At 43.0% G+C, this 21,673-nt stretch overlaps 1 protein-coding gene across 4 annotated transcripts in view; it reads left to right on the forward strand.

Annotated features, from left to right (window-relative positions):
* LOC128837563 (melanopsin-like) overlaps nucleotides 1-14,686 on the forward strand; it is a 78,955-nt gene extending 64,269 nt beyond the window's left edge. For 3 of the 4 annotated variants that reach the window (XM_054028782.1, XM_054028785.1, XM_054028783.1), the window contains 2 exons: nucleotides 763-915; nucleotides 8,722-14,686. In XM_054028782.1, coding sequence (XP_053884757.1) covers nucleotides 763-915; nucleotides 8,722-9,108 — 540 coding nt within the window. In that variant the 3' untranslated portion in view covers nucleotides 9,109-14,686. Of the gene's footprint in view, nucleotides 1-762; nucleotides 916-1,399; nucleotides 1,488-8,721 lie in introns of all 4 variants that reach the window. The other variant, XR_008444981.1, reaches the window with a different exon arrangement.
* Nucleotides 14,687-21,673: the final 6,987 nt, after the last annotated feature.

A 21,673-nucleotide genomic window follows, 5' to 3' on the forward strand; every position in this document is an offset into this window, starting at 1 on the left:
GCAACAAATAGAAAATATGTAGCTGTTTCCACCAAACAAATTCTCTTGTCTGAGTGTGTGCCCGTTTCTAATGTAAATAAAATGGCATCTGTAGTTTTAATTATACAAAGAAGGAAAAATGAAAAGACAATTCATAGCTGAGGGAACGAAGTGATCCAGTGATGTTCATGCATTAGTTTCGCACCTTCATGGACCTCATTTCAAATCCTCACTTAAGTGCATGTGGAAAACAGTTTGGTCTCCGCCTTTTGTCCGAATCACACAATCAACATATAATTTGTCATGATTCACAATCTTTGCACAAGATAGGTCCAGAAATGGAATATCTGGATTGTAGCAAATCAGGATTGAGCTCCATTCCTAGTGAGGCACAGGAAAAATAAGTGGAGTAACTGCCCACATTCCAGACTGTACTCTCTCTCTCTGCTACTGGATATCTAATGCTTAGGTGCCACAAGCATCACTATACTACAGAGATCAAAGGTGAGTAAAAAGTCTGGGTAAAAATGGATGCACTGTGTGTTACAAGCTCTGTGGTTCCAAAGAGACAAATCCCAGGAGAGCAGTAAGATTGAAAATCAAGAGTATGTGAAATAATTCTTGTCCAATGGGGAATTCATCAGGGCTGGGTATATGGCCCATTTTAGAACACTCTCATTTTGTCTACATGCAAAAGCAACCTGCTTACCAGCAGATGAAAAAGAAAATTTAAAAAGTTAGAAAGAATATAACTGTTGGAAATAATTCTCACCTGGTGTTTAGGCTTGGAGTGACGTAGAGCTTGAACCAGTGGAGCCAGTTCATAAGAAACTGCAGCCTTCCAGAAGTAACTCTTTTTCATCATGTCCGAGACAAGAGGAGAAGAGGGAACTGCTTCTGAAGGCCCACAGCTGCAATGCAATAACTGAAGAAAAGGTAAAAGAAGGACTTAGTTGTTTCTTGTTTTTATTGTATAATCTTTCTTTGGCAAGTCTTCTCTGGTTTACCCCTTCAACCTTGATGCTCAGGTGGATACATCTTGAAGACCTCACCCATATTTGTGGTTTTGAAGGTTTCTCCCACCCCACCATTACAGCCCCTATGAATGCTTTAGCTCTTTTCCCAGCAGCTTTGCCTTTGCTGGAAAAGCAACCTACCATTCCAGATCAAATGCTGACTTGTAATGCAGTTAGTGGGGATGAATTTAAGAACCTGACCGCTTTATCTCAGCATGTTTACCTCCTCCAGTCCTGGTTGATCTCATCCCACTCCCAAATCTAAAGAACTCACCTCCATGTTGTGGCAGACTCCATTTGCTACAAAATCACGGTTTCAAGTCAGATTCAGAAGTAGTGGAAGCCACTTTTTTTTGCACGCTCATTTTAGTATACATTAAAAAAAATGTTTTATCTTTGTTGAGGGGGAAGAGGAGAGAGAAACTCCCATTTCTCCCTGAGAGTGGGAAAGTCTGGCAGCTTGCCCCCCTTCTCTCACTGAAACTGGAGATGGTGAGTACTGAGTGCATCTCTTGTGGATGCAACAAAACTACAAACCAAACTGCTGCAGTTTGGTGTCATTTTCTCAGAAGTGTCACTTTTCCAGAGGTGGAACTTCGGAAGATGACCTCAGATCACCCCTGAATCAGCTCTTGCCAATACTTCAGTATCACTGGACTTCCAGATATAGTACTGCTGTGAATCACATGGAAAAATATGCCAACGCTACACCTTCAGTAGACAAAGGCATAAGACTCTCAATACCCAACCTATTAGTACTCCCAGGTTTGTAGGTACCCAGCTCCTCATGGCTGTATCTACGACATGTCTAACTGAACTAACAATACACCATAAGAAGTGTCACCTGATTCAGTCACCTTTCTTTCCTTCTGGATCTCTGGTTCTTTTTCTAGAGACAGCATAGTTTAAGTGAGAAGCTATCCCGGGAATCACAGCAAACTGAGCTCCCTACTCCTGAATGCATCCACTCACTCGTCCTTCAGGTGTCTCTTTCATGTCGCTTCTTCCACAAGGCCTGGAAAACCTTAGTCCTCCCCTTTATAAAGCATTGACAAAGCAGGCAGTAGAAAATAATTTTGGGGGGGGGAAAAAAAAAACAGCGTTAGAATGATTACGTCACTGACAAGTTGTACAGTATTGTTAGCGCGTTCTTTTTGATCCCATCTCTGCACTTCATCTATGTGCTATCTGTTTAGGTTGCATGTTCTCTGAGGCATGGACCCCCATTCTCATCCTCATTCACATTTGTGGCCCTTGTATGCTGCTCAAGCAATGTAAAATGGACTTAAAGCGAGTGTAAGGCCCCTTTACACTACACTGCTAGGGTAGTGTAAAGGGGCCTTAATGTAAATGGGAATCTGGCCCAATAAAACATTGCTGCTGGCTGCAGAGTAACATTAATGCTTTATGGAATCTTGGGCAGGGTAAATTAAATAATTTACTGTGCTGTGATACCTACTTCTGTTCAGGGCCGGCTCTAGACACCAGCAAACCAAGCACATGCTTGGGGCAGCACATTTTCCGGGGCGGCATTCCGGCCATCTTTTTTTTGTTGTTGGCCTAGAGCCGGCCCTGGCAGCAGCAGTGCATCGTGTGCGGGGGGCGCCCTGGGGCCGCTGAGGTTCGCACCGCGTGGGAGCAGCGCCTGCACCTTGTGGCTGGGCCGGGCGGGCTCCGAGCGGGGGACACTGTGGCGGGAAGCCGCCCCGCGGAGCACATGGAGCCGCTTGCAGGTGCCACAGGGCAGCCGTCCCCCAGCGCTGCAGCCCGGGTGGGTGAAGCAGCCCAAGCCGCCCATGGGCTGCGGCAGGGTGGCCAGAAGCAGCAGCAGGGCCATAGAGGGCGGGGTGCTGCCGTGCGGGGCCCGGGCTGTGTCCCGCTCTCCAGGGCTCTGCTCCCTCTGGGGCTGCCCTGCCCCAGCTCCTTAGGCCTCTGCCAGGGCAGTCCCCCGGCTCTGCCCTCCCGGGTCCCGGCTGGTCCTGGAGGCGGGAGCCCTGGCTGGAGGGACCCTGGGCTGAGGTGTGGCCTGGGAGCCCTGCTGCTTATCCTGACCCTGCCAGTGCCAGACCGGCTGGAGGCGAGGGGGGAACGGGCGGAGTCAGCACTGGTGGGGGGGAGCCCAGGGCTGGGGGCGGCAGGGGGTGCAGAGGGGGGGAGAGCCCAGTGCTGGGGCGGCAGGGGGTGTGGGGGGGGAAGAGAGAGCCCAGGGCTGGGGCAGCAAGGGGTGCGGGTGGGGGAGGGCACTGGTGCGGGGGAGGGTTGAGAGCCCAGGGCTGGGGACAGCCAAAATTTTTTTTGCTTGGGGCGGCAAAAAACCTAGAGCCGGTCCTGTTCTGTTGACAGAATAATCCTCACTTTTTCATTCCAAGTAGTGCCACTGCAAAAGTCACATCAATCAGTTTCATTACTTTAAAACCAAAAGAAAAGACAATGATGACAGAGATCACGTGCCACCACTTAGGCCAGCGTTCTGTAGCTTGGTGAGCCAGTATGGACAATGAGTAGGTCTGCTCCTCAGGTGTCAGTAAAGGACCTATTGGGAGCAAGAGATTTGGTGCCAAATCCCACCTCTGTCATGCACCCTGGGCCACACCCTTACCTGGTGTGAACTGGCATATTTCCGCTTAAATCAATGGAGCTACTTTGATATACAACAGTTGAGGATTTGGCCCTCTGTGCCCAGACCTCCAGTTTGTTCCTGTCTCTTGGTGAGGAAGGCAGCTAGGGTTTTATATAGAGGTGCTATATTTAGGCCTTGGCTTTGGAAGATATGGAAACAGTAGAGGCTCACACCCTCTGTGCAGAAGAAAGTGGGGAAAGGGCCCTGACTGTGAAGTCTCTGTCTAACCCTCAGTCACAAGGCTGGGTGCCTGAAATGTCCAGTTCCTGCTGGCAGGAATGGACCCAAACTGGGTGACCTCACCTTGCTGCAGAGCTCCCTTGCTAAATGCATGTCTGGACATAATGCCTAAAACAGTGGAGAGGAAGAAGAGTTAGGGGATTCCCTCCAGACACCCCCAACTCCAAATTCAATCTCTTTTTTTTTTTTCTCCTCCTTTTTTTTTTTCCCCTGAGAGAGAAGTGGAGGGAGGAAATCTGAGGTTTTCTTCATAGACATTTTGACCCATAGTAATTCATTATTTTAATGACTGTAACTTAGCCACACTGTCCTCGAAGGATGGCTGTCTAGTAGTTTTGATAAGTAGCCCTTGATTGGTTTCCTGCACTCTATTGCTCTCAGTACTATTCACTGACATATGTGGTTTATAATGCTGCAGATAGGCGCTTTCACAATATTCATATTGAGTGTCCCAGGTGCAGGGTGTGAAGCTCTTCTTTGTGCTGCTTACATGCACAAGCATATCTCAGTAGCTTCCAGCATGTATCCTCTTGTCAAGATCAATGAGAGCACTTCAACATCAGGTCTTCCGGTTGCCCTAAAAACACAAAGTTGACCTTTTAGGCATTTACTTTAGACTTCTAGATAGCATGACCAAGTTGTCTACAACAGATTTTGGTTGCAATACTTTAAACCTACTGTTGATCTTGCTGGGAGTTGGAGTCAGGTCAAGGATCATTTTGTCCATGTATTTATCAATATAGTAAAGTTTCTGAGGCAGAGAATAATCTCACTTTTCCTCTGCTCCACGTTAAAACAAAACAAAACAAAAAAACTGTCCGTCCTGTCAAGATTGGGAAACTTATTGTATCCTATGATATCTTCTTCGTAAGTTGATTCAGATCAACATTGCTTAATGCAAAATTGCAGGTGGGCTGTTGACATATAGTCAAGGCCAGAGTATGGTAGCTAATTACCACCCAGGGGCAATGCCTCCCAGAGCTCCCAGCATGTTGGGAGAATGTGCTTTCTGTGTCAGCACCTGGGAGTGATGAGACTAATGGCCTATGGCAATGGACTGACATGATTACACATCAAATCTGGAATGACACTAAAACATGTGAAATACAAGGAGGGTGAGGTAGTATCTTCTATCGGACCGACTTCTGTTGATGATAGAGACAAGCTTTCGAGCCACAGAGAGCTTTTCCTCTGGTCCAGGAAAGTGATGTGTCATGTGACAGTGACTATGTTGGTAGTGTGAAATGAGGCTCTAATCATAAAATTCAGACCGTTACAATGATCTCACAGGGCAGTCCCCATACCTGCTTTGCACACCTACGCTCCCAAAAGAGAGCAATATTTACTGTAACTACATATCCGTAGATTAAAAGGCAAATATTGTTAGCTGTATCCTATATCTTCTTCGTAAATTGATTCAGATCAAGATTGTTTAATGCAAAATTGCAGGTGGGCTGGAAAGCTTATGCTCCAATACATGTTAGTCTTAAAGGTGCCACAGGACTCTCTGTTGATTGTTAGCTGAGATACAATGGGGATGAGCACTACAGAAATACCTGTGGCAGAGAAACAATAATGTATACTGAGTGTAGAAGACCTATAGGCATACTGAAGGTCCATATTTTAACACTAGTCCAAATGGTACTTTTTTAACAATTCCCCCTAGTCTTGGAAAGCCATGAGACTTCAAAGACAAGGACTGACACAATGCTATCGTTCAGCAAGGTATCTTGCTGGCGCTAATGTCTTTGTTGTCACCCCATTAAACCGTTCTTCTGTTCTCCCTGCTCTTTACATTATTGTGAGTCTGCAGGGGTTGAAATTAACAAGAATTCTGCTGTCCTAGCACTTTAAAGAGCAGGATTTCTGTTATTTATAACAAGCAGCCTGCTCACAGGAGCAAGGCAGGCCCACCAACCTGGGAGATGGTGCTGTGAGCGCACACAACCATATTCACTACAAACACAGAGCTCTGATGTGGGGTGAATGGTTTATGCAGCTGGGGAGCTGGAGTTTTAATTCTCTAGCTGGCCCTGTTTGGAGAACTGGACTTTTCTTCTGTGTCAGGGATCCTTAAAGTGTTCATTTAGGGAGTGTCATATTCTGGTTTTGTCCACTTTGAGTGCATCCCTTTAAAATGACCATCACTGTAGCTGCAGAAATCATTATAATTAAATTAAAATTATTAATTCCTGTCTATGGAATTGGAATATATTGTTATGTTATAACATAAGCTATAGGCATCCAATGTGATACCCAAAGGGAGGGAGAGATGGACAATAGCATCAAACCTGTCCTATCCCCATTCCCACAAATGCAAAATCTTTTGCTTAAACATGAAATATCTTACAACCAGGTTGTCATGATCTAAAAGCATGAGCATGGACAATTTGAGCTAAAGAACCTAGTTCATCAGCTCCGAGGCTTTAGCAGATTCAGAAAACCTCTTTATACATAGTCCAGCCACTAGAAGGAGATAAAGATACACTTGGCCATCATGTTGCAGTGTACTAATGTTATGAGCTTAAGTACTATGGTTTATCAGTGCTAAAGAAATACCTCCAATAGAAGAAAGACACTTAATGTATGTTGAGAGGAGGAGACCTAAGGACACTCAAGGTTAATAATATAAACATGTATATATTACCATAAATGTACAAGATGCTTTATAAAACAAAGAGCAAGACTTGTTCTCTGCCCTGAGCTACATCAGTTTTCACGGAAATATCCAAAGGAGTGAAGTATTCATTATATTTTTCTTTTTCATATTCCTTCTCCTTGCCAGAGAGGGGTTTCTATTTTTCTTTAACCACTTCCTTTCTATTTCTCACTATGTATTTTTATAATCATCATTGCAATTATTTTAGGAAAGCCTAAAATAATAACAATACTTCATGCTTTCCATGTTCAGAATGTCATGAAAACATTTACTAACTAATCTTCATAGCATTCCTGTGAGGAATTGCCATAATTTTGGACATGGGAAGACTGAGGAAGAGGGGTTATGCCACATGTGTAAGGTCACTGAGGGAGTCATTGTCAGAGCCAGGTTTAGAACTCAGGAGTCTCTGGCTCCCAGTTATGAGGAAAAAAGGGAAATAAAATAGGTTTTCAAAAGGACATTCTCTGTCTTTTTCTCTCCCTCCTGTTTCTTCGGATGAGCTAATTAAAGGATTTAGATGTTCTCCCAAAAGAACACAAACCTGTTTACTTAAAAAATACTAGTCTGATTACAAAAACTTGCTTTATTATTATTTACATTAATATTAGTCTGATTACAAAAACTTGCTTTATTATTATTATTTACATTTTTTAAAGCATTCGTGTTGGTGGTGGTTGATTTTTATACTCCTGATGATGATTGGATTGATCTTTTGAGAGTCCTAGGTAAACTAATGAGTAAACTAAAATAGTCATCATGAAATTATAGATTGATCAGAGTGAATAGAAAGTGAAGAGCTTCTGAAGCCAAAGAAGTGGAATTATTTTTCTTTTCCCTATTTTTTGTTAAATATGTTACTATCTATTTTTCTTATGGTTACAGCGCCACCTACTGTGAGGACAAGGTACATAGGAAACATCTCAGGACATAACTATTGAAATTGTTACTGTGGTTGTGGCAGGGAAAATGGAATTTAAAGAAAATAAAGATACAAAGAATCAAACTGTTCTATATAAATATCTAATCTTTGTTCATTATACAGAAAAAAGGTTCAGGATGTGACAGGTTTCATGCGTTAAAATGTTTGAGAAATAACATTTAAAGCCTGTATGAGGCATCTGATGCAGGATTGGAACTTTCTTAAGGGTGGGGGCAGAGGCTATTCTAAAACCCTGAGGGTATGTCTACACTGCAATAAAAATCCCGCAGCACCAAGTCCCTGAGGCTGCAGGTCTACAAATAGCTGTGTAGACATTTAGGCTCAGGCTCTGAAATCCTCCCCACCCACCAGGTCTCAGAGACTAGGCTCCAGCCTGAGTCTGACCATCTACATTGCAATTTTTTAGCCCCGCAGTTCAAGCCACATGCTACAAACTCAGCTGACCTGGGCCTGCTGGGCCTATGCACTAGTTCTTTTATTGCAGTGTAGATGTAGCCTCTGATACTACAGCGACGAGAGCGGTATTAGAGCCTGTCTAGAACACAATGAATAGAAAATGTTGTGAAATAAACTCAGTTTTATTCTGAAGAGCGAGCACATGGAAGTTTCTACTTTCATCCCCAAAGAGTTTTGATGCAGCAGCATAATACTGTGTTACTACTGGGATGCCTGAAAAAAAATCTCCCTTTTATATTTCAATTTTTTCCTTGGAAGGTTTTTTTTTTTTTTTTAAACAGGAAGTCAGATCCTTAAATAGTGTAACTTGTCCTAGCTCCAGTGAAAGACAACGGAGTTGTACTGATTTGCAGCAGCTGAGGATTTAGCCCAGTAACCGTAAAAACTTATGGCAGAATGGGTACAAAACAGTTCCAAATTAATATGGATAAATAATGCTTTATTGTGTTTCAGAATGTGCTTCTCCATTGATCATAGCATAAAATGGGATAATGTCCATTACCTACACATTTCTGAAAATGTTTGACCAAATATGCATCTCTTTACTTCATTTAGTATTTTGTTGTGTATGTTGTGCATTACTAAAAGTGATAGTTGGGTAAATTTTAATACATTGATCACATGATACCGATTTTATTTTGGGGCAGTGGCTCAAATATTAATGGGAAACAGCTCAAGAGAACTAGCACCTAAAAGGTAATGGACTGGTACAAGAGATTTCAAACATTAGTTTCAGTGGGGTGAGATAACCTATGGTTGTTATATGTCAAATGATGGTACTAAAGATTTAGTGTTGTTTTTACCCTAGGTTTTGCTCTCCTCCAGCTACTTGCAGAAGCTGCTTGGGAGGTCAGTCCTACAGAATTCCCCTAAAGCAATTGTGACCAGTTCCTTAAAAGCAGCTTCTCTTCCCGTTGGCTTGAACAGCATCAGCAAAGGAAGAGGCTCAGATACCTCACAAAGGGAAACTCAAATAAACAGAGGCCTGGACCCCATCATTAGTACTGCAGTCCCACGTATCATTGTCATTCCTACTTCTGAGACCAACCTCATTGAAGGACAAGAAGAACATGAAAATGGAGAGGAGGAAGAGACTGATTTATTCCACTTTCGTGGCAAGAATAATTTGTTGGGCATAGACGGGCTTAGCTCTTCCACAGATTTCCTTGAAGCATTTGAGAAGTTTCTGTCGTAAGTGTAAAAAAGACAACTTTCTGGTCATTGTTTTCTTGGCTGCTTCTCCACATTATTATACCAAATAACTAAAGCCTTCTAGATTAAATCTTCAGACTTTTTGTATATTTGTATTATAGTCACTAGGCAATCTTTGAATCCATCTTTGTTCAGACCACTTCAGACACTGAAACAACCTTTTAGATGGTGCTGCTAAAATGAGCAGTGGAATATCTGGCAGAATACTAGAATGGCATATTTCAAGTCAACCTGCCGCTTCATGGTTTTTAACATAGATGGGTGGATGCCAGCAAAGAAATATCTAGCACCCAATGAATACTTCTCCCTACCTGGGTGCCCAGGATGCAGTTTCATGATTAAACATCATTCCAATACTATTATCTCTAGAAGGCAATAGTTCCTGGAATGTCATCACAGGATAAGCTATGTAGTGTCTGCATACACCAAGATTTGTTCTTGACGGTATGAACTTCAGAAGCACTACTGCCCAAAATTATGGCAGGCAGTATAGCAGCACCCACTGAGTTGATTAGTAATGTGGACACCCTGTACCAGTCTCTCTTGCAAATCTCTGTACAACCTCACAATCAGAAGCATCTATATCTTTTTGACAAGTCTTTTATTTTCTAGTAGAAAGTTTTCTGGACTAGCTAGATGAATGGATCACTCAATACAAAAGTGATTATTTGTTTAGAAGATAATAAGGGTAAGCAAGAGAGGCTTGGATTTCAGCTGAGTATTAGGACAGCCACCATGCCCATTCAGCAGATTACTGACAGGATTAGAGGTGTTATACTGCCCCAAAAACAAATTTTAAAGGCATTTTAGAGTATCTTGGGGTGCACAGTATTGTTTAAGCATGTGTGAACTGTAATGACTCCTATTCAAAGGGTGGATTCTCACAATTGGCTTGAAGACTCATTGATGAAAATAAAACACCAACTGCTACAGTTCAGTTTTCTTGTTGGTGGCGTACAAAGGCGGTGGGCAGGTATTAAGAGCTTTTTTTCCTCTCAGCTGCCAGTGAGAAAAAGAACAGGGATGCATAAACTTTACTGTGAGGACCAACTTTCCGAAGTACCTCAGATGGACTTCCTACCCCAACCTGAAGAAGAGCTCTGTGTAGCTCGAGAGCTTCTCTTTCTCACAAACAGAAGTTGGTCCAATAAAAGATATTACCTCGCTCACCTTGTCTTCCTATCCCAACTGTCATTTCCCAGCTGCCCCAGTGGGGATTGAGTATAGTAGCATAGGGCTATACCACTGTAAATGTGGGATTTACTGCAGGATGCCAAATCACATATTTACTTGTGGATAATGGTTTTGTTTCTTTCATCTTTGATTCATATTAGTTCCTTGTGTTCAAAATACCTCCCTAGCTTAGCATTTTGTTCCTTGTGGTTTTGTTTCTTTCCCCATTTTTCTTTTTTTAAACATATCCTCCAACTCTTTCTCATTCCGTCTGTCACACCCACAGATGGGACACACAATGGACTAAATTCTGCTCTATTATGTGGGTTTAACTCCATTGAAGAAAATAGTTACTGGTGTAACAGAACATAATTTGTTTAACAGACTTCAGGTCAAGCAAACAGCTGACCTTGAGAATTTGTTTTCATAGTCTTCATAAAAATGTCCTGTTTTATTCCAGTGACTGCGTTGTACATTAAACTGAGAGCATTTCCCGGTTCTATGCACACACTAATAGCTTTTATGAGCTATTTCTTGCTTCTTTTTTTCCCCCTCCTGATGTGGAAACCTTGGAGGCTTCTCTTTTTAAATGAAAAACAAGCCAAATCTAGTTTGCAACTGTGTTAACAGTAAGTTAACTAAAGTATAAACCAAAACTGACCAATCAAGGTGGGGGCTGGAATGCATCCACAATGGCATCATGTAGAATGATGCTAGGTGTCAGTAAGAAATGTTGAGAGACTTGATGGGATAGCTGAGGGAACTAGAGAGGTCTCTCTAGCTTCTTTGGTGCATGTGGTGCTATCACTGGACACACAGTGCTACCATGACTTAAAATAGCATTGAATGCATAGAATTGAATGGTATAAAATGCTATTATGAACTCTCAGGATACCTTATTAGTATTAATTATTACTTGTATTACAGTAGTGTCAAGATGCCCCAGTCAGGATCAGGGCCTGATAGTTCTAGGCGCTATACAAACACACATTAAAAGACAGTCCTTGCCCTGCACAGGTTACAATCTAAACAAACTTGGAAACTGTTTTAACCAGTTATCATTAGAAAATAACCTCCGGAGGATGCTTTAAAATAACATGACAATAATTCATTTTGAAGTTCATGATAATTTGTTAGGAAGTACATTTGAAGTGCCCATGACCATGACTCTTTCTCCACTTCCACGCACCTGGAGCCAGCACTTTCTAGAGGTCATTCTAGAGTCTCCCTTCCACCAGAAAAGTGGCATAGAGATGAACACTGTTGTGGGTGCTGTCTGTCTCTGGAGGTGATCCATTACCTTTCTCTGCAATTCCATCCCTGAAAAGACTTTATTCATTCCATCGTAGATGCAGTTCAGACACACCTCAGATTCCACTGAACTGGCTGGGGCATCACTGCTACAGAAGATTCCACGGTTCACCCCAGGAATTGAAGATATCCAGCCAGTTGAGCTGAAAACTATGACGTTTTCTTGGCGCTGATACTGGGACAAGTAAGGACAGGGCCGTCCAGGGGTGGCAAGTGGGGCAATTTGCCCCAGGCCCTGGGCCCCACAGGGGCCCCACGAGCCCTGGCCCAGCGGCAGTCCCAGTCTTAGGTGGGATTTCGGTAGCGGGGGGCCCTTCAGTCGCTCCCACTCTTCGGCGGCATTTCTGCGGCGGGGGGCCCTTCAGTGCTGCCAAAGACGCGGAGCGACTGAAGGGCCCTCCCACCGCCGAAATGCCGCCGAAGACCCGGACCGCCACCGGGTGAGTACAAGTGCCGCAGCTCCCCCGCTTTGCCCCAGGCCCCCTGAATCTTCTGGGTGGCCCTGAGTAAGGAACCTGGTAGTTTGCTAAAATGAGTGAGGGGGAAGAGGGCAAGGCCAAAAAGGTCCAACCATTTAAGGTTTTGGGACACCAATCTGTAGTATCCACACTTTTCACCTTCTCTCTTTAGCCCTCCTAGCATTTTCCCTTATGATTTCATGTTGTCCATCATGATTGTCTTGTCACCTATCTATCCAGTGCCTGTCAGCAACTTTGTTCTCCACCCAGTTTATTCTTTTTCCTGCAGACACGTTAGAGCCAAATTCTGCCTTCAATTACACATGTGCAATTCCTGGTGATAACATTTGGTGGCAGGAGGGACCTAGATACAGCACAACCAATGCAGTTCTATTGTATGAGGAGGCAGGCTGCTGAAGCCTGTGTAGAGTGTCCACATTCTCTGCATACCAAGGAGCAGAGTTCTATATGAGAGGGTTTTGGAGGGGAAATTATGGGAGAGGAGAGGAGCTAGGACTTACGGATCCACAATTACACAGATCCAGCAGGCCATTTCTCCTTCCAAAAACCAGGACAGTCAGAAGCAGCTACAAAACAATCTGTGGGACTGGGGAAAAGCATTCCTTCATTGGGAACTCCGTGCACCTAGTTCTCGGATGGAGGGCCTGAGGTTTGGGGCATATATGTGTAATATAAATACCAGTGAAATGCAGTGTGTGTGTGGAAGTGGGGAACAGTTGTAATCCTGTTCTGGTTTTGCCCTTGTATCTTCTCTAGTTCGTTTCCTGAAACAATTTGACTATGCCTGTTGATTTTATTAGTGTCATCTATGCAATCAATAACTTTATCTCCTTCAGTATTTAATAGCCTCCATTATTTCTATCCCGTCTCCATTGAACAGGTTTTGAAAGTATCCTCACCGACTCTCACATTCCTCCATGGATTTTACATGCCCCATACTTCCTACCCCTTATTGCCTTGATTACTGACCATAACAATGACCAATGCATTCAGTGTTACAAAGTATAAAAATGTGAGTGGGGCCAGATTCTGCTCTCAGGATTCAATGATGTTGTGCCAGATTTGAACTAATATGACTGAGAGCAGAATGTGGCCCATTGTTTTCATCAAGATAAAGAAATTGAGATGTAAAGCAATAATAAAATGATTCTTAAACATTCACTCATCATATTGCCTTCTGCTGCTAGCTTACAAAGTGATTTCACAATACTTTCTTGCATAAATGGCAGCAATAGTAATGTGTCTCAGAAAACACGAAGAGTAGTATTCTTAGAACCTAATAGGTTTGCAGCATTATGAACTGTAAAGTGGATTTTTAGATACCACTGATCTCCGATAATACAAATGTAAATATCTATGTGCATATTTTTAACAAGCACCTCTTATTCTAGGAGAACACTTTTTCAATTCCTTTAAGAAGGCCCAATCCTGTGACTACTGAAATCAGTGCCAAGATTACTACTGACTTCAGTGGAACCCAGATAGGGCCCAAAATGAGTTAATATTAATGGAGTCATAAAACATAGTTATAAAATTAGTGATGTCAAAAGACCTGATACTTCCTGCTATGTAATATTTCAGGAGTATCAGTCAGAGTAACTGTGTCTTAGGGTGCTTAAAATAATTCACAAGAAGACTTTTGTGTACCACTCTGTTTGCACTTTTGGATTAAGAGCAATGTACAAATGTACAATATTGACTCAATCTCCCATTTTTAGAAAAGATATGTAATACTTTGTGCAAATAGATTAAGTAGAGATGTCCTAACCATGTTTAGTTGTTGTTGTTGTTTTTTGTTTTTGTTTTAAAGGAATGGCTGAAGAGAGAGCACATTCAAGTAAAAGGGACAAACTTTTCAAACTTGGGTTCCAATCCCTCACACACAGGTACATTTGTTAATTGTGCTCATATGAGAAGTCGCTTTGAAGTTGATGGGACCCATCGCATGCACTCATTAAGTACATGCTGAAGTTTGTGAGAAGCTAAGGCCTTGGCATCTAAAGTTAGACATTTCAATAGGAGTAGCCTGATTTTCAGCCGTGCTGAGCACCCAGCACTCCCATTGATTTCTGTGAAAACTGGTTTCTCGGAATGTCTGAAAATCAGACCACTTCTATTGAGATCTTCAACTACAGACACCCAAGTTTGAGGAATCTGACCAAAACCAATTAATAACTGTGGCAATACACTTTGATCTTAGTCCTGAATCTTACTAGTAATTAATTAGCAATTGTTTGTTTCTGTGACTTCTCTGTTTAAAACAAATGTACCATGTGTGCATTTTTGCCAATAGATCCATATGTAACGTAAGGTTTAGACTGCATTTCCTTTTCCCATGAATCAATGGGCTGCAGATGGTAGACTTCATCCTGTTCTAATTTAAAACAGTGGTAAAATAAAGGTTTGGAATAAGAAATAAGTCCTTATTTAAATTCTTTGAATGCTGAAATATTTTTCCCACTGGTTCAGATGGGGCAATGGGCAGGGATTATATCATTGGTTCCCTATCCTGGAAAGACCTGGAAAATCTGCAGTCCCAAACCTACTACACCCCCTTATTTAAAGTGATACCAACATAAAAAAAACCCTCATAGACTACTGCCAGAAAACTGTTTACATACTGTTGTTACAAGTGACATGTAACTGCAAGTGAAAAATACACACTTTTTTCTCTATTTTTCTGCTTGTTTATCCGTTTGCCAGCACTTTTTGTACAACCAGTTTCATAGTTTCTCCTGTATAAATAATTAGTTCCTCTGTTTGTGGTATGCTTTCACACAGAGGAGAGAGAACCATTTTTTTTTTAAATAAGAAAACTGATTGTAACACCCTAAAATCTGGCAGGAGTATACAGGTGTAGAATATGAAATTTCTTTTAACTGTGGAGCATGTCAGGTGGCAGGGGGTGTTAATTTATCATGCTTCAAGTTGATAGTGTCCCTTTAATACTTCAAATGCATGTGACAGTTAAAATACAGGGTGAAGTCAGACATGGGAGCAGCAGCTGAATCTGCACATATGTGGTCAAACAGAAGCTGGCAGTGATTCATATTTTGCTGATAACTCATAGCATGGTACTATACATAAATATTCCAGTATGCACTGAAAAATTATATGAGTGGAGCGTTTTTCTGCTGGGATGCTCATCCTTCCTGAATCTGTCACGTATTTTCACAAATCTCAATCATGCAAGGGTCCTGCCGCATTTCTGTCACTCATTTTATAAAAAGAACAGGAGTACTTGTGGCACCTTAGAGACTAAAAAATTTATTAGAGCATAAGCTTTCGTGGGCTACTGCCCACTTCTTCGGATGCATTAACTTAATTGGCCTCTCAGAGTTGGTAAGACAACTCCCAGCTGTTCATGCTCTCTGTATGTGTGTATATATATATCCCTTCAATATATGTTCCACTCTATATGCATCCGAAGAAGTGGGCAGTAGCCCACGAAAGCTTATGCTCTAATAAATTTGTTAGTCTCTAAGGTGCCACAAGTACTCCTGTTCTTTTTGCGGATACAGACTAACACGGCTGCTACTCTGAAACCTGTCATTTTATAAAGTTTCTATGTTACCCTCATGTTATTTTCTTGTTAGTGCTACAAGCTCTATGCTACATGGAAAATGTAAATCACATGCAAATCCATTTCTACATAAACATACCACTAATTCTTGCTAACAGTACACAAACAATACAAAGTCTACATACACATACCACTAATTCTTGCTAACAGTACACAAACAGTACAAGGATGGGGACATAATCCTTTACTATTTAAGGTAAAACAATCTCACAGAGATTGTAAAATATTTCACAGAGAGAAAAATTTTAATCCTCTAATCTGATACAAAAATAGAAATTTTGTTCCAAAAATGTTTGCTGTTTATTGCTTATGTTTGCATTTTTTTTAATAATTTCAAAAGTCAGTTGTGCTTTTCCTGCTGGGTCCCCCTTCGTCTAAAACTAGCTTTCAAATGAAACTCATCACTCCTAGTCACTGCGCTGGCGAGAGTGCACCAAATATAAAAGTCAAAATAAGGACAAAACAGCAGGTTTTGCTGCATCATCCTCCCCATCAACAGTGTTAGCACTTCACGATAACGGTTGTGGGGCAAGCTTGGTCAAATATGGCTAAAAGGTTCTGCTTCCATCCATTCTTGGTCCTATGGAGCAATCCTGTCCTAAAAATTGGTGACAAAATCTTGACATGGAGGAATTCTGACACTGTTGCAGCTAATTAACAATGATCATTTTAAAACATTGTTGATCTTCAGCCACAATTTGACTTGCCCTGCTCCAGAGCATGGAAATATCTCCAGTTTAAGCCTTTACTTAGGAATGTGTTTGGACCAGATGCATTGGGACCTCCAGAACTTTTATTATTTTGGAGGAAACTTCCTGGATTTTGCGAGCATGCTCAGTAGATTAAAATTGTTCAAAGGTTTGAGCAGTAAGCTGCTAATAAGCTCTACTACACGTATGAAAATGGTGGTTTTCAGAGGTTTATAGCTGAGGTAACTGTGGGTGGATTTTAATGGGAACAGCAAAATACACCTCCCTGAGGTATTTCCCTTCCAAATTTCAAGTTTCTGCTCTAAAGCAGGGAAGTGCTGAAGCTCTTCCAAGAAACAGCTGGAAATATTTAACAGCACAACTATTTTTCTATTAGCAGTGTTTTCGGAAATAGCCAAACCCTATTTTCTGAAACTTACAAATAAAAAAAATAAATCACCTTGGGCAGACAGCAGTGTGAAACTGTCAGACAGAATGATTAAAGTTTGATAAATCTCGAAGCAACCAAAAACAGGAGTCTGTAATGGAAAGTGTTAGGCAACCTTAATTGTAGGTGTGGAGGGTGACTCCACCTCTAATGAGAGAATTGAACACTAGGCATTCTGTTCGAAGCTTCAAGTGTGATAAAACTTCTTGTGGTTTCTGAATTAATTTATATCGAGCTATCTGATCAGTTGACTGAATGTATAAAGGAAGCTTCTTGGTTCTGTTTGATACCTATTATAGTTTAATTTTCAAAGTGATGTAAGATCCCTGCCACAACCAGTAGAATGTGCTGATTACCAACTAATTTTCCCTTTAAATTCTGACATTGAAATCCTTTCTAAAATGCTCCACCGAGGCTGCAACTTCCCTTATAAATTAGACTGAGAGAAGGATGAATGAAAGGGACATCAATCAGTAGATAATCTTGGACAGTTGATTAGTTTGGCACAACAATAAAACAAAACAAAAAATCTTAAAGTAATCCTGCTGCTAGACTCAAAGGTTTGAGCTGAGTTAGTTATTGGGACTTTCAAATACTTTTGGGGGTTTTTTGAGCCTAAATTAGTGGTTGAGTAAAACAATATGCAGACGTTCTACCATCTGATCTAATAGGATGTAGTGAATTTCCTTCTTAACAAGAAGCACACATCAAACATGTCCAGTTACCAAGGCCCAGCTAGACAAAGGTATTTAGATGCCTAATTCCCACTGATTTCAATGGGAGTTTGGTGTCTAAGTACGTTTAAGGAGCTGGAGCCTAACTTCCAGAGACAGTTGGGGAATGGACAGAAGCTCTGTCATTCTTTCCACATGGTAATTTTATAGAAATGAGTTTGAACGTCATCCTTAAAACAGAGTTCTCTTCATGAAGAGAATTCCCCTAATGCAATATATTTTGTAAGGTGGAGAGGGTTCTGCTGTAGCTGATTCTGAAGACTCAGCTCATCTTCTACTTTTACGTGTGCCTGCCTCTTGCCCACTGGCACTATCTGTAAACCACGTACACATTGCTAGGTACGACAAGTATGTCTCACGCCACAAAGGCTCCCTCAAGGCTGCAAAATAAAATAACTGCATTGTCTATTAATTGTCTTTCTCCTGAGTCTTTACTCCTAGGCCTCACTGGCTTTGAGTGATGATCTATTAGGTCAAGGCAGTTAGGCAAGCAGAGGGTGGTACTGTATTATTTTATTATGCTGCCCACTCTGGGAGTGGCTGGGGTGGTTCTTTAAGATGCTCTGGCATGCATCCCTTCTGGCACAGGCTGCTTCCTCAGGGAGCCATTGTTTTTGTACTGGGCTGGATTTATTTTCTTGCATGATTATTTTTTCCTGGCACAGCTTCTAAGCACTGTTTTGAAGGTGTTTCGCAGACAGTCTTTCACACTTTGGTAGTAATGACACATTCTGGTGCTGTTGATACAATGATGTATTTCTTGTTGGGTGAAGTTTACAGGCCACATTGTTCCTGTTAGGCCAGGAGAGCAATTGAGCTAGTAGGATATCCAGATAAGAAACTCCCACAGGCGTCCTCCCCTCTTCCCCTATTTTGATGGTGGTAGCATTTCCAAACTGTACTGAAAGAGAAGGGTTTCAGGACATGAAATTTGGAACCAGATTTTGAACACCTTTATAGTTGAGTGGGGGCGGGGGAGGAAGAGGAAGGGGAGCATAGGTTGAATCTAGTGAAATTAAAAAAGGAGAGTTAAAAAAAAAAAACACTTTTATTTGCCTTCTGTTTTAGAGCCATCAGGGATCATGTTTTCATGCTGTTCTCTGCAACCAAAAAGGCTAGAAACATCCTGTTGTTGAAATGAAAGCTGAAATTTATCACCTGACTCTAGGAGCTGAGGCTTTAAGAAAACCACCCAAAAGACACATGATAAAGTTGCAAGAATTGGCAATACTGTAGGTTACTTGGGAAACTTTGTGGATTTAACCATGCAGAGTTCCTGGGTACAGGGGCAGCAGATTTGTATAATTTTTGGTAGTACCTAGAACGGCTCCAAGTCCTGCCCCCCGCCCGCACTCTCCCCCCCCTCCCCGACCTGCCTAAGGCTCTGGGAGGGAGTTTGGGTGTGGGGCAGAGGTGAGCAAACTATGGCCCACGGGCCACATCCTGCCCGCGGGACCGTCCTGCCCAGCCCCTGAGCTCCTGGCTGGGGAGATTAGTCCCCGGCCCCTTCCCTGCTGTCCCTTCTCCCCTGCAGCCTCACCAGTGCTCTTGGTGGCAGGGCTTACCACGGGTGGCTCCCGAAAGCGACCTGCTTTTGGCCAATCCTCCAATTTGTCTAGGTCACTCTGAACCCTATACCTACCCTCCAGCATACGTACCTCTCCCCCCAGCTTAGTGTCGTCTACCAACTTGCTTAGGGTGCAATCCACCCCATCATCCAGATCATTAATGAAGATCGTGAACAAAACCGGCCCCAGGAAAGACCCCCTGGGGCACTCCGCTTGATACCGGTTGCCAACTAGACATCGAGTCATTGATCACTACCTGTTGAGCTCAACGATCTAACCAACTTTCTATCCACCTTATAGTCCATTCATCCAAGCCATACTTTTTTAATTTGCTGGGAAGAATACTGTGGGAGACTGTATCAAAAGCTTTGCTAAACTCAAGATATATCATGTCCACCACTTTCCCCCTAGTCACAGAGCCAGTTATCTCATCATAGAAGGCAATCAGGTTGGTCAGGCATGACTTGCCCTTGGTGAATCCATGTTGACTGTTCCTGATCACCTTCCTCTCCTCCAAGTGCTTCAAAAGAGATTCCTTGAGGATCTGCTCCATGATTTTTCCAGGGACTGAGGTGAGGCTGACGGGTCTGTAGTTCCTTGGATTCTCATTCTTCCCTTTTTTAAAGATGGGCACTATATTTGCCTTTTTCCAGTCAGCCCCATTCACCCCAAGTTTTCAAAGATAATGGCCAATGGCTCTGCAATCACATCAGCCAACTCCCTCAGCACCCTCGGATACATTAGATCCGGCCCCATGGACTAGTGCATGTCCAGCTTTTCTAAATAGTCCTTAACTTGTTCTTTCACCACTGAGGGCTGCTCACCTCCTCCCCATACTGTGCTGCCCAGTGCAGCAGTCTGGGAGCTGACCTTGTCTGTGAAGACAAGGCAAAAAGAGCATTGAGGACTTCAGCTTTTTCCACATCATCTGCCACTACATTGCCTCCCCCATTCAGTAAGGGGCCCACACTTTCCCTGACCGCCTTCTTGTTGCTGACATACCTGTAGAAACCCTTATTGTTACTCTTCACATCCCTTGCTAGCTGCAACTCCAATTATGCTTTGGCCTTCCTGATTACACTCCTGCATGCTCGAGCAATATTTTTATACTCCTCTCTAGTCATCTGTCCAAGTTTCCACTTCTTGTAAGCTTCCTTTTTGTGTTTAAGCTCACCGAAGATTTCTCTGTTAAGCCAAGTTGGTCGCCTGCCATATTTGCTAGTCTTTCTGCACATTGGGATGGTTTGTTCCTGCGGCATCAATAAGGCTTCTTTAAAATACAGCCAGCTCTCCTGGATTCCTTTCCCCCTCATATTAGCTTCTCAGGGGATCCTGCTCATCAGTTCCCTGAGGGAGTCAAAGTCTGCTTTGCTGAAGTCCAGGGTCTGTATTCTGCTGCTCTCCTTTCTTCCAAATGGGTCTAGAGTCTTTGGAAAAAGGGCAGAGATTTATGCGAAGGGGCACCCACCCCAGTGCTGCATTCTTAATTTTTCTTCCCTCCTGACACTAAGGTTCTCTGACCATGGCAGTGCAAAGCCCATCCCCTTCCATCCCTAAGAGACAGAGTGAGAAGTGCAGAAGTTAAAGTGCTCATTATAGTTATTAACATGGGAAATTCTGCTGGTGTAACAGAGGGGGATGGTCAGGGGCGGCATCAGCGCACCAACTGCATGCCTGGGGCAGCAAGCCACGGGGGGGCGGCCTGCTGGTCGCCGGGAGGGCGACAATCAGGCTGCCTTCGGCAGCAATTTGACGGCAGGTACGCCGAAGGCGCGGGACCGGGGGACCTCCCGCAGGCATGCCGCCGAATCCACGTTACCAGCGGACCTCCCGCAGGCATGCTGCCGAATCCACGTTACCAGCGGACCTCCCGCAGGCATGCTGCCGAATCCACTTTACCAGCGGACCTCCCGCAGGCATGCTGCCGAATCCACTTTACCAGCGGACCTCCCGCAGGCATGCCGCTGAATCCACGTTACCCGCGGACCTCCCGCTGGCATGCCACCAAACGCTGCCTCACTGCCGTGCTTGGGGCGGCAAAATACATAGAGCCGCCCCTGGAGATGGTGTGTAGAGTAGCAATCCTCTGACTGCAGCCATGCTCTCCTTTCCCCCAAACCATCCCCCCACAAAACCTGGAGAGCCCTAAAGGGGCCGTGTGTACCAAAGTCCTTCACCAGGATGTCAGAAAGATGCATGAAGTGGGCTTCTCTTTCTCCTCACTGTATATGGGTCTATGCTCCTTATAATGTTTAATAAACAATTAAGAGGCTGGTTCAGTATTGCTGAGCCCAAGATTCCCAAACCACAAGTCAGGCCCTCACAATCATGAGACTGGCTTAAAATCATGGTATTGTAAAAACAATAGATTTGGGGTCCTTTTTATTTGCCTTCTGCTTTTGAACTCTTAGCTTTCATGTTTTCAGACGCTATATCCGTAAGGGCTACACCTAGAATTTTGTTATGAAAACTGAGATTGTCCTGTACGAACCCAACTCCAGGTATTGGAGCTTTAAGAAAAACCGCGTCTATCATGGGCCTTGTGATAAAAGCCTGGTAGCTG

The sequence above is a fragment of the Malaclemys terrapin genome, chromosome 5 (assembly GCF_027887155.1).
Source record: "Malaclemys terrapin pileata isolate rMalTer1 chromosome 5, rMalTer1.hap1, whole genome shotgun sequence".
NCBI lineage: Eukaryota > Metazoa > Chordata > Testudines > Emydidae > Malaclemys > Malaclemys terrapin.